Consider the following 17004-nt stretch of genomic DNA (forward strand, 5'->3'; position numbering starts at 1 on the left):
ACTTTTTTCTCGTCTAAAATGCATTTTTGAGACGATTTTAAGACTTTTTCCGGCCAGTCTCGTTAGAAAAAATTCATTTTTCTTCTTGTGAGTGCAATTTAATTAACACATACAGATTATACGTACACAATATGTTTGCAAACGTAGAATATTCTTATGGCTTTTGATAGCAAAGTAGAATCGGTGCAGAAACCTTTTGATCGATCTTCTTAATTTCTTTCGTTCTCCATGCTAGATCTCTCATATATATATATATATATATATACCCTACAACAACATGACTTTGCTTTGGTAATTTCTCTGATTTTCTTCCCCTTGACTAGGGGTGAAAGCCGGTCAGTCCGGACCGGTAAAACCGACCGGACCGAGTGTTTCGGTCCGGACCGGACCGAACCGGCCTTAGAGCCGGTCGGTCTCGGTCCATGAAAGTTAAGATTTTCGGTTTCGGTCCCGGTCCCGGTCCATGACTTTTTTGGACCGGACCGGACCGGACCGACCGAATAGAAAAATGTGATTTTAAAATATATTATATATATTATTTTATATAATAATTGTATAATTAATTATGCAATTTTCATCTAAAATATTACCATTAAGTTTAACAATATAAAACTTTAAATTTAAATTAATGTTCTAGTAATTAACTAATGTCAATTAGTTATTAATACTTATTATCAATTGATTAAATTCACCATTAACTAATTAGTAGGTGAATTAACTAATTACTAATATAACTATTATCTATGATCTGATTAAAGTTATTAGATAAACAAGTTATACTTAAGTTGTAACTTGTAACTTTGTAAATATAAATCAATGATAAATTTTAATTAACTAATATATAATATCAATTAAGTAACCTATCACCAATTCACCATTAACTATGTTACTATTAATTATTAACATATACAAGTAACAAGACTACACTACATCTATGATCTAATTAAAGTTAGTAGATAAATTTTTTGTAAAATACCTAAGTTGTAACTTATAACTAAATATAAAGCAATTAATGTAAATTTTAATGAACTAATATATGATATCAATTAAGTTATTAACTAACCTATCACCAATTCACCATTAACTAATTATAGTTTATTAACATCTACATCTATGAATCATGATTCATGATCATATAAAAAAATTTGCATCTATAAGTTTAATATAGCTCACTAATTCATTGACATACTATAACTATAAGTCTATATCTCTAAGTTAGTAATAAAATAGTAATTAATATATTAATATAAGTTTAATTAATTATTTTTTGAGTTAATGAAATAATCCACATTATTACATCAATTAGTTTACTTAACTTTAATTATATTAATTTAAATATTTTTGCATTTAAATAACAAGAAGATAAAAGAATTTAAAAGAAAAGATTGGACGTTTAGGTCCAGTGGAGACCAAGGATTAAAACCGGGTTGCATGAAACGGCGCCGTTTCATGCAACTCAGTTTTAAAATTTAAACCCAGCCGTTTCATGCAAGTTCTAATAATGGTGCAGTTTCTTATTTGAAGAAAAAAACCAAGTATAGGAAGGATACTATTTTGGAACATGAATTTTTGCATGTTCGATGCTGTGCCCACATCTTAAACTTAATAGTTCGTGAGGGGTTGAGAGAATTTGATGAGTCTATTGCAAAGGTGAGAGGTGTTGTAAAATATGTGAAGTCATCACCTCAAAGGTGGAGTATGTTTAATAAATGTATACAGTTGGAAGAAATTACGTGTAAAAGTGGCATTTGCTTAGATGTACCAACTAGGTGGAACTCCACCTATCTTATGTTAGAGAGAGCAATAAAATTTCGAAGAGCGTTTGAACGGTTGGAAGAAGAGGATTCGGCTTTCCTTACTAGTATTGGAGATGATGATGACGATGATGAGGAAGATGTAGAGCAAGTTGTGAATAGGAGAACGTCAAAAAAGTTGGGGCCTCCCAATAATATTGATTGGGAGAAGGCAAGGTTGTTTGTAAAGTTTCTTAAACTATTTCATGATGCAACTTTACGCTTTTCGGGGGGTCTATATGCAACTTGCAACTCTTTTTTTCCGGAGTTAGCTACAATATCCGGTGCAATTGATTTGGAGTGTCAAAATCAAAACCTTGTGGTGGGATCAATGGCCACAAATATGAAGAAAAAATTTAACAAATATTGGGGCAACTTGGATAATATGAATATGTTGTTGTTTGTTGGAATTCTTCTTGATCCTCGGTACAAGATGCGATATCTTGACTTTGAGTTGGAAGTGATGTATGCCCATGATCCCACAAAAGCAGTTGATTTGAGTTGTTCAGTGAAGAATACTTTAACCCGCATGTATGAGTCATACCTTGCAAATGATGAGTATAGCAACTCTTTACAACAACAGCAGCAGTCTAGAAGTTTATCACGTGAAGATGTAAATCTTACTGATGAAGATGGCGCAAGTACAGACGTGGATGTTCGTGCACAGAGAATGGCCATATTTAAGCAACGGTTGCAGTCGGAGGACTCTCTTGAAAGTAAGTCAGAGGTTGATAGATATCTAGATGAAAAGTGTGAGACAGACAATGAAAGTTTTGACATTCTAGTTTGGTGGAAGGTTAACTCATTTAGATATCGTGTGCTTTCAAAAATTGCATGCGATGTACTTGCAATACCAGTCTCTACAGTTGCCTCTGAATCTTGCTTTAGCACAGCGGGTCGTGTTCTTGATCCTTTCCGAAGTAGTTTATCTCCAATGATGGTTGAGGGCCTCATTTGTACACAAAATTGGCTTCGTTCTCATCTACTCCAATCAGCCTTAGGACTATAATGGATGATGTGGAAGATTTTGAGAGGCAGTTGGATATGGGTATGTTTATTATTTACTTCATTTTATAACTTTTATGATTTATATATGTAGTGAAAATTTATATAAATTGTTTTTTTTTTCCTTTATTGTATAGCACTTGCTCAGGAGGGTGAAAATTCTATGGAGGCGTCAAATACAATGTCTACATCTAATGCAAATTCATGAGGTGAGAACTTAAATTGTTTTCTTTAAAATTTCAGATTATTTTCTTCAATTGTGACTTGTCCAATTTAGTTTTACTTTTGTATTGTCTCTCATTGAATTTTTGTGTCCTATTTGGCAGCATTTCGTTTGGTGGTGAAAGCTTTGACGGGATCAAGTGTTTGCCGTTTAGAGATCATATCTTAGTTATTTGTTATTTGTATTAGTTATTATTTAGTCACTTGTAATTCGTAATATCACTTTATTAGTTATTATGGCTAGAAGCCTAGATGCATGGATTGTAAATTGTAATATTTTTTATGTCCTTTGCTTAACTTTTTTTGGTTTCTTATTTTTTTTCCCTTTTATTTGGACTTTTGGATGTTTAGTTGGCATGTTTAGTTGGATGTTTAGTTGGATGTTTAGTTAAGACCTATCAAAAAAAAAAAAATGTTTAGTTAAGAATTAGATGTACTTTTTAACTTTTTTCCTTTTCTTTTGAAATATGGATGTTTAGTTGGCATAGAATTAGATGTATTAAATTTCATTTGATATAAAATATTGCTTGTATGTGAGGATTTGACATGAATTGTTGGATTTTTTATTTTTGGATGTAAAAGTGGTGCTCTTTAAGTTTTAATGAAATCATAGGTCCTTTGCAAATCATTAATTTAGACATTAAGTCATGGATTTTTTTGTAATTTATGGGTTTTTTTCAATTTTCTTTATTTTTTTTTCCTTGTAAAATCTTTTATTCAAATTTATTGTATATAGATAATTTTCTTTTTATGCTCAATTTTATTTTGCATTCAAATCTTTTATTTTTAGGTATTTTTTGACATAAAATTAGATAAAAAATTAATGTGATTTCACTGTTAGGCCGATTGGGCCCATGGGCCACATGGTCCATATTTGGACCGACGGACCGACCGGACCGGACCCCCCCCGAAAGGGACCGACCGGACCGGTCCTTAGTGCATTTCGGTCCGGTCCAGGGTGGGAAAACCCTAGACCGAATTGGTCCGGTCCGGTCCACAAATCCTCCTGCGGACCGACCGGACCGGACCGAAGTCACCCCTACCCTTGACAACCGGCCCAATTAACGTAAATATAGAAATAAAGATATGTGACTTACAAAACAAGTAGTAGTACCATAATAATCACGGGTATGTAGGCTCTATTAATACTGCATGAAAAAAATTGCATGGAAGGGCCCTAACATGGCTAATTAACAAGGTTTTCCTGGTTGGCAGTTAAGCGAACCGGAGTGGCGTGTGAGTCTCCTCACATATGTCCCTGGTTTCGATTTGATCATATCCAGCCTGGAGAATGACTTCTTTTTCAGTTTTTTCCCTGATTGAACGAAGAATGCTCCATTCATCATCAGATCTCCCTCGGATCTCCATGTCCATGAACTACACTCGCTCCCAGTTGTATATTCCCTCTTGGTCACCTTGATCATCAACATTGAAGAAAATGAACAATTTGTGAGAACTTAATTATTAGCGACTGTCAAGGATTATGATTCATGAGGCCTTAAATTACTACAAGTACAAGTTATGCCAAGTTTATTATATTGAAGCAATATTGTTAAATACTTTATTTGCATGTACATATTAGTTAAGAATTGCGAGAGTAATTCGACTGACAGTTGGAATCTGGATAAAGCCAATTAAAAGGCAAGATATATACATATATATATATATATATATATATATATATTTTTGTGTAGCTTTCTTGGAACTTTTGTAGAAGGCTTTGTAAATATACGTACCTCTTTAGCAGCCAAGTCTGGAGGAGCAATGAATCGATTACCCTGACTGATAATAGTAGGATGGCTGCTACCGCCAATGGCATACATGAGCCAGTGCGTATAGTCATTATTAACCACATGAATGAATCCCCATCGGCACCTCGGCATCCTCTGCACCAATCCCCTACCGAAGTGGTTGAAGGCGACTGTGATTTGCATTATCTCGTCTCCGGAGTAGCTGTCGCTTGCTCCGAACAACATCACCTGAATGAATCAACCCCATCAAATTATCAATCATGCACTCCATCTTTCACTTAAAGTTAGATCAACATCTTGTGATCTATATCAGATCGTTTTTCATTTATTGCATACTAATGTTGCAGAGTACTTTTATATATAGGTTAGGAATTATATTACATAGTGATAGGGTAGTACGAGTTATAGATGGTGTTTTCTTAATTTTGCTATCTAAAAGCCAAGAGTAAAGATTGAGAAAGTTACCTCATTGTGATTGGTGAAATGGCTGTTGGAGATGGTAATACCAGTTGATCCCATGATGGCATCGATGAGGCCATCTTTGCACTGGGACATGGAAACATGGTCAATCCAGACGTTGGATGAGCCAAAGATGGAGATACCATCACCATCACTAGGAGTCCTAATACCGAAATGGTCAACAGAGTCTACGATGAGTCCGCCACTACCGGCGTAAATATTATGGATATGGAGGTTATGGATGATCACATTCTTGATAAATTGTATGGTGATTCCAGCGCCATGAGCGATGCGCACATTGGCTCCTCTTGCATCAATGGTTTTGTCACTGGTCATGATCAACTCTTCATGGAGCCTAATAACCATGCTGCTTGCAAAGATGATCCAGAGGGGCCCTTTTTGGATAACGGCATGGCGGAGGGTTCCGGGTTTGGGATTCACCAGGTCATCATCTGAGGAATCAGTCACAACATAATAAGGACCATATTTTCCACCAAAGGTGTTACGGCCAAAGCCAAGGACGCAGTCAGCTAGCTTCTTTCGGTTTTTGGCCCAGTCGGGGTCACACCTCCAGCATCGGTCAATGGGGTTGGTGGCTGTGCATGGGCCTGTGTTCTTCTTCAAGTTTCTTCTTGTGCTATTGCTCCCTGTCAAAACCCTACATGCCAAATTTCGAAAGAATGACGTACAATTATTACTACGCGATTCATTACATGCATGCATGAAGGGTCAGAATTAATCTATAAAAGATTAAAAACATTTGATTTGGGTATGTAGTGATTAGAAACCCTACTTGTTGACTCGAAAGTTCAAGTCCTCGGTGATTTTCTCAGGATGTGGATCATAAGCTGCGAGGTTAGCCTTTAGGGCCTCGTCAGCACGGTGCTTCCAATAACCATCCCATTGACTGATGTTGGTGGCATGAAGGCTTGGAACAACAATAGCGAATGACACAAAAAACAAGATCTGAAAAACATTTTTGTTAGCTTCTGTCATTGCTTGATCTGCATGTAAACCTAGCAAGCAGTAGAAGTTCTAGATCTTTTGCACTCTTAATTCCCTCGAAACTACGGGACGGTGATCAAAGTCGTAGTACGTACGTACTGGAAGCTGGTCTAGGTCTCCCGATCAACAATTAATGATCCTTATATGTGCCTAGGAGGACCAAGACCTAGCTACCCAGCCAACGGATTGAGCCCACAAGCGAGCTGAGGGTTCGATTGATCAACTTGCTTAGGAAGAAACCCATATTTAAGGCAGGGGTTGTTTAATTAAATTCCACAGCTAAGAGTCTTGCGACAATTGATGAAGTGGGAGCAGCATAAGGCGGGAAGAGTGGAGAACCGCTTCCTAGTTTACGGTTTGCACGTACTGGGCGCGCATTAATATCATTTAGGCTGGCTATATATGTATTTTTAGCAACAGAGAGTAATTAACATTTGCTTTGCTGCCTTCTTGAAATATGTAATCAAATAGTCATTATAGCTAACAATTAGGAAATGGTTGAGATATCATCATGCGTAGGTGTTGGATATTTTCGATCGATGAGTACAAGAAATTCGATATTTTGAGACTATTCATCATATAATAATATTATTTTATGATGGTTTTATCAAACTACACTAAATTAATTTGGATATTATCACAACAACGTGCACACGTATATATATATATATATATATAGAAATCAGGATTTGTGTCGAGGGCCAGGCATAGGATATATAAAAGTAGTTTGCATATAACAAAAATTAAAACATTTAATTTTAAAATAAAAATAAAAACATTTAACATGTCAATTGATGATCTCAATGTTATTTTAAAAATAAAAATCATTAATTATCACATTCCTTCTCAATATAGACTAGAAAATAATTTTAAAAAATACGTCTTTTATTAATTTGTTTCGAAGCCATATGATCGATCTCAAGTACAATTTATTTTTATTTTGAAACCTAGTCATAACATTAATGTTTATGATTTAAAGTTTTTGACTTGCATGTCCATATTGTTCAACTTAAATTTCTAAAATAAAAGGCAAAGAAAATGACCCATAAAAATTTATATTATAATATTCAAAACTAATTTAAACGTACATACGGATAACATAATAAATCAAATTATAAAAGTTAGTCATACATGATGAATCAATAAACACATATGATTTATGGAGTTTTCACCATATAGCTCTATGCTATGGACTAGCTGCTCTCTTCCTTTGTTAAGAAAGAAAACCATGGCTCAAGCATCTCCAGTACGCATACAAGAAAAGACCTGTTGTCCGCTGCATAATGCTCTGCTTTGTACTCACCAGCTGGAAGAATATTCAAGAAGGAAAATACACCTCCAACAGAATAATGACGTGGCTGAATCTTATTGTAACACTTGGCTGAAATTACTCTATAAATACTTGTACACACTGTAGTGAAATATAATCAATAAAAAAAATAAAATAAAATAAAAAGGAAAGATGAGGTTTTACAAGGAAATACAAAACTGTTCTCTCTACTAGACTTTTTATCAAACACTTGTTGTGGTCACTAGAATCATTTTCAAAATCCTTTATTACAAACAATGCTGGTTATGTCTGGGTTAGGAAAATGTTTAGAATGTTTGAGAATTTTTTACAAAAGTTTTTAATGCAGTTTTTATTGAAATTTGTGAAAGTTTTTGAATAAAAATTTGTTAAGATGTAATTTGTATATATTCGGGCTATATATAAAAAGTAAATAGTTAAATTTGAAAAGTTGTTTGAATAAATTTTATTATTTTTTACTTTTATAAAAAATTGTTTTGCATTGTATTTTTTTTAATTTTCACTTAAATCATTTGAATGAAAAGTTTATGGAGAAATATGTCTTTTTTGAATCTTAAAATGTTTGGATTAATCATTTAAGTTGACATTTTTGAAAAAAAAAATATTGAAACTTTTTTACTACACAAGTCCTTTTATAAAGTCTTCCTTCTTTTTTAGGACCGTTCACCTGACCCAAATGACCAATATTCCGACCCGACCTGGCCATGTGTACAAACAAACAGTGCAGTCTCCCGAACCATTTGCTATTACCCGACCCCATTTTATTTTTTTATTAGTATTTATTTATTTATTTTATTTTTTTTCAGGTTTTCCTTATTTATTTATTTAAATAATTATGCTATAAAGGTTGTTTTGCATTAAGTTTTTTTCAGCTGGTTTGACAAATTATTATTATTTTCTTATGATAGAATTAGAGTACCATGTGTAATGGATCCCACTATAAAGACTGCATATCTTTTGGATGCAGTGTTCAAAAACAGAATTACATGAACAATTGAGTTAATTGCTGGTCTGTCACCATTCATAGTGCATAGAGATCACACTGTTATAATTAGCTAAGTAGATGTATATAATAGCTCTTAAAACCACCACAAAATGCCTAAACCTTTGCTGCAGAAAACCCCCTCTTAGGAAATCAATAAATCTATCAGAGAGCTCTAAATGCCTTCATTGACAGCTGAAGCTAAGAGCTATTACGGCCACAAGAAATTAGAACTTTTGAGCCAATGACCTGCTTCAGCAATAGACAGCCTACATAAAAAGAGAGAGAGAGACAAGCACCCGTAGGTTTAGCTCAAAGCCTACATGAAATGGTATGTTTATGTTTCTCACTCTATTATTATTTTCTTATTTTCCTGCATATCCTTTCCAAACATCTCCACGCCTGTTTTGTCTGAGAAGGCAATCATTTAAAAGCTCCTAAAAGGACCTCAAAAATCTCATCCTGGTGGCACTCTATAATGGAAAGGCAAGTTGGGGTTTCACCCAATTCATCATCAAGGAAGCAGCATGCAGGGGCCAAATCCTTCACTATGCAGCCTATGCTAACCTTCCTCAGCCCCACATCCCACCCTGCATCAGCATCAAGTGCAACAGATCCCAAACAGCATCCCAACCGTGCATTACAAGAAATAAGGGTTTTACCCAAAAAGGATTATGGTGGCTAAATGTATGGTATCCATGGGAAATACTTTGTTCCCACGAACTCGTGTCGTGGAACGTTCATGGAATAAAATTGGTGGGATAAGTTTTTTTCCCCACGACAATTTAAACTTGTGGGTAAAAGTAAGCTTTTACCACAAGAACTTTCGCGGGCAAATGTTTGGTACTCATGGCAAATAATCTTACATCTTTGTACACACTTGTAGGATTTAATACTATTTGCCATGAAATCGATTTGTGGGTGCTAGAATTTCCATGAAGATCGTTGGTGGAAATTTCCAGCAACTTATATTTCCATAAGTCCATCTCATGGGTAAAAGATGTTTCTCACAAAAGCTGTCCTCAGATAAAGGCTTTGAACAATACATATTTCCCCACGAATTAATACCATCACTATTTGAGGCATCTCATTTTTTCTCCATCCACCAATGAACATCCCATTGAGATTTTATAAATAACTTCAAATAATGCAAATCATACATATAACAAAATCCATATAACATAATGGACCATTAATTACTATGAAATTTCCAACTCTTTAACTTCATTCCAATATGTTCCAAGTCAACCATATACAAGGAAATACATCATGATAGAAATGGGAAGTACAATAGGGAATGTTACATGCATACTCATGTATTTTTCATAATATATGTTATGAAATATATACTGCAATTCTCTACAACATATTTTACCAGTAACTACTTGTATACAAAGATACAACACTAGACACAATTTTGAAGAAATCCAGCATGTTGAGACAAGGTCCAATTCATCTCCTCAAAGTTTGAAACCACATAGCCTCTTCATTCACATATATCTGGAAAAACAAAATTCATACATTAATCTTGTAGGTTTGACCAGTTTGTATAGTACTAGGACACACACACAATTCATTTAATAATAAAGATTCCCATATTAAGTCTGCCCAAAACACATGATGCTAGAATGAACAAAATGTTTGGCTGTAATGAAAACGTCCCACCGATGACTAATATTTAAGTCTCACATTTATTGCACATGCTAACTTACTTTATAAATACAGTTCTTCTAAGTACAGGCAGTGTTGCGGACCCATTGTGCACCGAAAGATGACATGGCAGGGCAATTGTGTAATTGTCAAAAAAGAAAAGAAACAAAATACGAAGAAGAAAGAATTACACTACTCTACTGCATCCTGAATAACATAAAATGAACATCTAAGTTATGAAGCCGATAGGTATAATTATCAGTAACACAAACTAAAGATTTTCTCTCAGCCCTGTGCAAGAAAAGCCAGTTCATCTGGACATTGATTGTGTGATTCTTCATTGCCATCAAAACATACACGACACCATCGAAAAATGCAGGGAAAAAAAAGCCACTTCCTCCAAAAAAGAATCAAATAGTTCCAAGAACCATGCTATTAACTTCAATAAAAATAAAAAATAAAAAAAAGCCCTTAATTTCTTTTCTTTTAAGATTTAACCAATTTAAACAATCTAAAACAGGGCAAGCAATTTGTATGATCAAAGCCGTAATGGAGGAGGAGAATCAAAATTAATTTGTTATAATTTAATGGAGCTTGATGAACTTAAGTAAATGCCTTATCACTAAAAGGGATTGACATAAAACTGACGCAAATTCCAGATCAATCAGAAAGTAGCTCATGGGCTTCAAAATATCTCATCGTACTTCAAGCTAATTAAATGTCGAACCACCAAATAGAATCCCAATATTAACTCAAACTCATCAACTGCAAGTTTGCAACATCCATCCTATTTTAATTACACATATTTTATACAAACTCATCATCACAAAATTACACAGAGTTTACACAAACTCATCAACACAAAATTACACAGATTTTACACAACTATATCATCACAATATTACACAAATTTTATACAATCATATCATCACAACATTACACAGATTTTACACAACCATATCATCACAATATTACACAGATTTTACACAACCATATCATCACAACATTACACAGATTTTACACAACCATATCATCACAAAATCAAACAAATTTTATACAAGATATCATCGCAAAATTACACAGATTCACATTTTAAACAAAGAGATCAGACGAAGGGAGAAGAGAGAGAGAGAGAGGCTTACCGTGTTGATCACGGCCTGTGAGGGTGGTTACTGGGTCAGCGTGAGGTCGTGTGGCGACTCGGCGAGAGAGAGACGAGAGTCGGGGGGACTAGATTAGGGTCAAGGGAACTGGGTCAAGCCGCTAGGGTGAGATAGGGGGGACTGTCGCAGGGTGAGATTGAGACTCGTAGGGAGGGAGAGAGAACAGAGTGACTGGGTGAGGGCCTGAGGTGGCGTGTTGTAGGGGTGCTACCCGCACCATACGTTGCGGGGTAGCCCCCCCCCCGGGCATGAGGCGAATGGGGAAAATCCCCTCCGTCCCCCACCCCCGGTGTGCGGGGGCGGGGTACCCATCCCGCATGACGGGGTACGGGGTGAGGGGGCAATCCGTCCGGCCCCCCGTACACGTCTTGTGGGATCTCGAATCTCGGCGGCCCACTCCTCGAAACTTCTTGCAATTCGACGGAGCCACCTTCAGTGGCCTCCGGCTGGCCGGACTCGATGTTGATCTCCTCGACTGCTGCCGCTGCGGCTGTTTCCCTCTGGTTGATGCCCACCGAGAGAGCAATCGGCATACAGAAGACCCACAATAAATAGCCCTTTTTTTAGGGTTAAAAATGACAAATTAAAAAGCAGAAATGGTTGGAACTTGGAACGGAACAGAGAGCCCAGGAGTTTAAAGTCGATCTTGGTGGAATCCCAGGTACCGCTTCACACGTTGCCGGACTCGATGTTGATCTCCTCGACGTACCGCTTCACACGTTGCCGGCCCAAGAAATCATCGTCCTCATCGCTGGACGAGTCCGTGGCATCAGCGTCAGGGTGAATCATGGGGATCGGAGTACGAAGCAGAGGGAACTCAGGGAAGGTAGGAGAGAGGGGCGGGGCGGGGGAAAAACGAACCGGGGGGGTCCGTCCCCGTCCCCCGCCTCCGCTGGGGAAAAACCATACGGGCCGGGGGGCCCCGCCCCGGCCCTGACGGTGCGGATGCCCCTCCCCGCCCTATGCGGGGGCGGGGCGAACGGGGCGGGGCAGCGGGTAACGGGGCCCCGCTGCTCACCCCTAGCGTGTTGGGGGGTGGGGGAGAGAAAGAACAGAGGAAATAAGGGTAAGGCCGTGGGTAGGGGCGGAGAAGACAGAAGAGAGGAAATAAGGGGAAGGCTGCATCGCCGGGGGGAGGGGGGAAGAGAGAGGAGAAGTAAAAGGGAAAATTAGGGTTTTATTTGATCCTATGTCCATTGTTATTCTAATCTAAGGGTGGAGATTAAAAATAAGTCATTGCGTCGAATATTTATTTGCTGCGACAGCAAATCACCGCAAAAGTTAGTAAATCTTGGCTTAATATTGCAAACTCATTTGCGGCGATACAAACTCACCGCAAATAGTCAATTTTACTGACAAAATCGCATCGTTAAACGTATTTCCGTGCAAAAAATTTCTTGCTTATTTGTGGCGCCATTGTTTAGCCGCAAAAGGTGGTTTTATCCACGATTTTAAAATCGTGGAATGTGAAGTGGTGACAGAAGAAAATATTTTTTTCCCATAAACAAGATTTGTAACAATAGGAAGTATTTTCCATAAGCTTATATAGTGGAAAAAGAACTCGTGGGAAAAGGACAATTAAGTGTACACTTAATTAGCAGCAAGACTAGAAGAGAACATCAACGACAAGGCTAGTTGGAAGACAGTACTGTTTCTCTCTTATGCAGGGAGATAGTACCGTTTGATTCAAAGCATAGTGACAAAATCTTAACATAATTAGATTGGAACCAGAGGAGAATTGGGTCGCGTAATGGAATCTTTGGTTAATATTTTAGTGTTGCCTTTTTGCAAATTCATGCATGCACATGAAGAAGTCCACTCCACCAGTATGAGACCTCACATGGTTAGGCACTAATTCTAGCTGCATAAAACTACAAAAAACAAGGCTGACATTTATCCAACTATATCAGAAAGCAAGCCATTTCAGACCCGAAAAACGTCTCAAATCTCAAAAGTGCTTTAAAATGATACGGACTAATAAGCTAAGACTCCTAGCCTGACATCTAAGAAGTAAGAATGATGCGAGTTTCCTACAACATATAGGAAACATCCTGCTTTAAGCATTTTTTTTTTCTAATGTATTGGACTCATTTGTTTCTTGTTTATATACAATATATTCATTTCCAAGCTGTTATACCCCCAGAAACTTTTTTTTTGCCTTTTATATGAGAGACGAGATTATTTCAATCAATGCAATGTTCCTCTATTTTCACTTGGAACTCTGACTTCTTCAGTATCAGTTTTGTTTGTCTCCCATACGAAATCGATTTCCACCAGAAAGATGAAACATGCTTTTAAAATTTAAATCTCCGACCTTAATTACTCTAAAATTATCCAGTACACAAAAAAAGTAAAAGCCTTAAGAGCAACGGAATTCACAGCAACCGAACCACGCCCAGAAAATATCAAGAAATGTCCCAATGACAACACCAACCAAAAATCGAAAACACCCACAAATTATAAACCAAAAATCACAACAAAAATACAAAATCAAAATAGGGATAGAATCCATAAAACACCAAATCCAAACACCAACTTACAAACCTTAAACCCTAGCACCTCATAAAATCAGCCCGCCAAAGATAATTGGTAACAGCAGGGGTGGAACTAGGATTTTGTGTTTGGGGAGCGATTGACAAAGTGTGGTACGTGTGAGTATAAGTAATATGTGTTTTATGCATGAAGCTATATGAAAAATAATAATCATACATCATAAAATTTTAAATAAAAAATATGTCTATAAATTATTTTATAAAATAATTTTTCTTAAGATTTCTGTAGTTTGCTAGAGACCATTACAAAAAGAAAATAAACTAAAATATCAACTTAAGATTTTCCCTTCAAATTAAGCTCGACGATAATTTTCCATGAAATAAAATTCATCTATTATCATTTCTAAAGTAAAATTCTTGATAATTTTTTTTTCTCAATATAAACTAGAAAATGATATACAAGCAATTTATCTTCCATTCGAATACATAATCTAATTTTTATAAATAAATCTAATGTTATTGATGGTGATTGTTTCAAGAGAAAATCAACCGAAAAATATGGTCCGTGCAGCTATGCTTTGGCTCTGGCCGCTGGCGTGAGTGTTGCAAACTGAAGTCTTGCAGGGAATGAAAAGAAAGCTAGACACCAAGACACGAGTTGTGTAGTAGAGAAATCTGACAAATAAATGTGATAATATAGTAATATGTGTTTTATAATCTAAAATAAAATAGGATATTAGGTATTAAGAGTGTAAGATGTCAGATAGTGATTATATTATATTAATTTAAGAAAAAAAAAACATTTTGTGGACTACGTGAGTCTTGGGGGGGGGGGGGGGGCAAAAATTTTGGACGTGAAGGCTACTGAGTAATTTGGAGGGACAATTTCAATTATATTGAAAAAAATTATAATTATTTATACAGTGCGAGGGGGAGCATAGGAAGAGAAAGTACTTGGCTATGGAGAAGATCTGTGTCGCAGTCTATGGAGAAGATCTGTTTGGGTGTTGAATCTCAACACTTCTCAACATACTCCACTACTATTTATTATTTTATTATTATTTTTTACCTACTTTTTACTACTATTCATTACTTTTTATTAATATTCAGTATTCTATTATTACTTTTCACCTATTTTTTCACTACTATTCACAACATATCTCAACACTTCTCAGCACCCAAACTCAACCTAAGCGAGACCTCCCTTATCCTCAAAACCCTCTAATGGAACATATTGGAAGGTTGAAGACAATCGCATTTCTATTCATAAGGTTCATGACACCCCTATCTCTACTCTCTCTTACGCCTTCAATACTTGTTCATCTCTCTCTCTCTCTCTCTCTCTCTCTCTCTCTCAAATATGCAAGCTCATTTGTTTGGTGTTTCTTTGGGATCTTGCAAGTTTATTTTGGGATCTTGGTGTTTCATTTTGTTTCAAATCACGTATTCAACGAAAGCAGCCTGAATGCTAGGGTTTATGAGCAAGAGGGAGAGAGCGAAAAAAATAAACAAAAATGGATATCGGGTAATTTCCGATTAAATAAGAAACGGTACGACCGTTTTAATTTCCGAAGAATACTAAAACATTTTGGGTATTTTGATCAGGCCGAGCCTAGTAAACAACTTATTCGTACACCCATTCCTTTTGCTGAGCCTAGTAAACAACTTATTCGTACACCCATTCCTTTTGCTTGCTTCAAGTAGTTTACTAGAATGTATGTCATGGCATGCCCATCGTCTCTTGTACAAGACATTATCTAAGGTGACTGGTTACGGCTTATATATCTTCATTCCATGGATGATAATACAAACATATCATACTCATTAATTATAGTGCACATCCCTTTAATGTTTAGATGAAAACTTTGCTCACACACATCTCATACAAGAAAGGTCATCAAACAATGAAAAGTTAAATATGGGAATGGTATAGATAACTTGGGCCTCACTAAATAGAAAAAATAAAAAATACCAAATTTAACAAGAGTCAGTTTAGAGAGAGAGGCTCTCACTTCTCTCTAGAACCCAAAACAGAAAAGCTAACTCGAGGGAGGTGGGAGCCTCGGCTCCTCCCTCCCTCCCACCTTCCCTGTTTTTCCTTGCTCTTTACCGGTTTTTTCTCCAGTTTTTATTTTGTTTTTGCTTTGCTTAGGTGCTTGAGAATAAGGGCTTCGGTGGTTGCAGTTATGGAGGCTTAAGGGACCTGTTTGCCTGGCTGTTGCACTGTGGCTCGTCGTCCACTTCCCCAAAGGCTTCATTTTAAAGATAACTCTACTGCTGTGCCGCCGAAATGGTGGCTGGGTGGCAGCGTTGATGGAGCTGGAGGTCCTCGAAATGAGTGGCGTGGTCCATCGATGGTGCTCTGCTTCCGCTTAGGAAAACAGAGTTTGCTGGGCTGCAGCCGAGGGTGAAGTTTACGGTTGAAAACGCTTCTCGCTGTCGGGGGTGGCAGCACTTTAGAGATAGAGGTTCTCGGCCACAGTCGAGGGTGATGGTTTACGGTTGAAAACGCTTCCTGCTGTCGGTGGTGGCAGCTTTTCAGAACTAGAGGTTCTCGGCGTGCAGGGGCTTGCGACTAAACCTAAGGTGGTGGATGCAGTTCGCTCGTGGTGGGCGCCGACAGTAGCAAACGGAAGAAACGAGATGGAGCTCAGGCGTAGACAGCAGCAAACGGAAGAAAAAAAAGGGAAAAAGAGGAAAGGGGCGGCGAGATTGATAGAGATGAAACCCTAAGAGGCCGGGCCTTCCCACTTGCAAATAGCTGAACCTTTGTCTGGGCCGGGCCCAAACAAATTTGTTTAATCAAGTCTGTTTTAGGTAGTCTGTTTTATCAAGCCCATTTTCAGTGTTTTAAGTTTTGTTTTTAATCTGTATTAGGTTTTTTAATAATAAATAGGCTGGTGTCCCACTCCATTTTGGAGGAATGTGAGTGTTTTGTCCTACTCCTCTTTTGGAGGAATGTAGGTGTTGGTACTCTTCCTCCTTGGAAGGAGAGAGTGTGGATGTACTCCTCCTCCTTGGGAGGATGAAGCGAGGGTGTACTTTTCTTCTTTGGAAGAAAGGTTGTTTTAGCTCTGTTTTGACAGAGTGCTTTCTCTTTTGACTGTTGTCAGGAGAGAAGGTGTAGAAGTTTAGACAATGTCCGTCACAAAGAAATTTGTTGACGGGGAAGC

At 37.1% G+C, this 17004-nt stretch overlaps 1 protein-coding gene across 1 annotated transcript; it reads right to left on the reverse strand.

Moving 5' to 3' along the window:
• Window positions 1-4113: 4113 nt before the first annotated feature.
• LOC122311529 (pectate lyase-like) lies at window positions 4114-6465 on the reverse strand. Its single transcript, XM_043126118.1, has 4 exons — window positions 6024-6465; window positions 5237-5888; window positions 4757-4999; window positions 4114-4435 (listed from the first exon to the last, which is right to left on the reverse strand). Exons 1-4 carry the CDS (start codon window positions 6224-6226, stop codon window positions 4211-4213), a joined length of 1323 nt encoding a protein of 440 aa, XP_042982052.1. The 5' UTR covers window positions 6227-6465; the 3' UTR covers window positions 4114-4210.
• Window positions 6466-17004: the final 10539 nt, after the last annotated feature.

This window comes from Carya illinoinensis, chromosome 5 (genome assembly GCF_018687715.1).
Source record: "Carya illinoinensis cultivar Pawnee chromosome 5, C.illinoinensisPawnee_v1, whole genome shotgun sequence".
Lineage (NCBI taxonomy): Eukaryota > Viridiplantae > Streptophyta > Magnoliopsida > Fagales > Juglandaceae > Carya > Carya illinoinensis.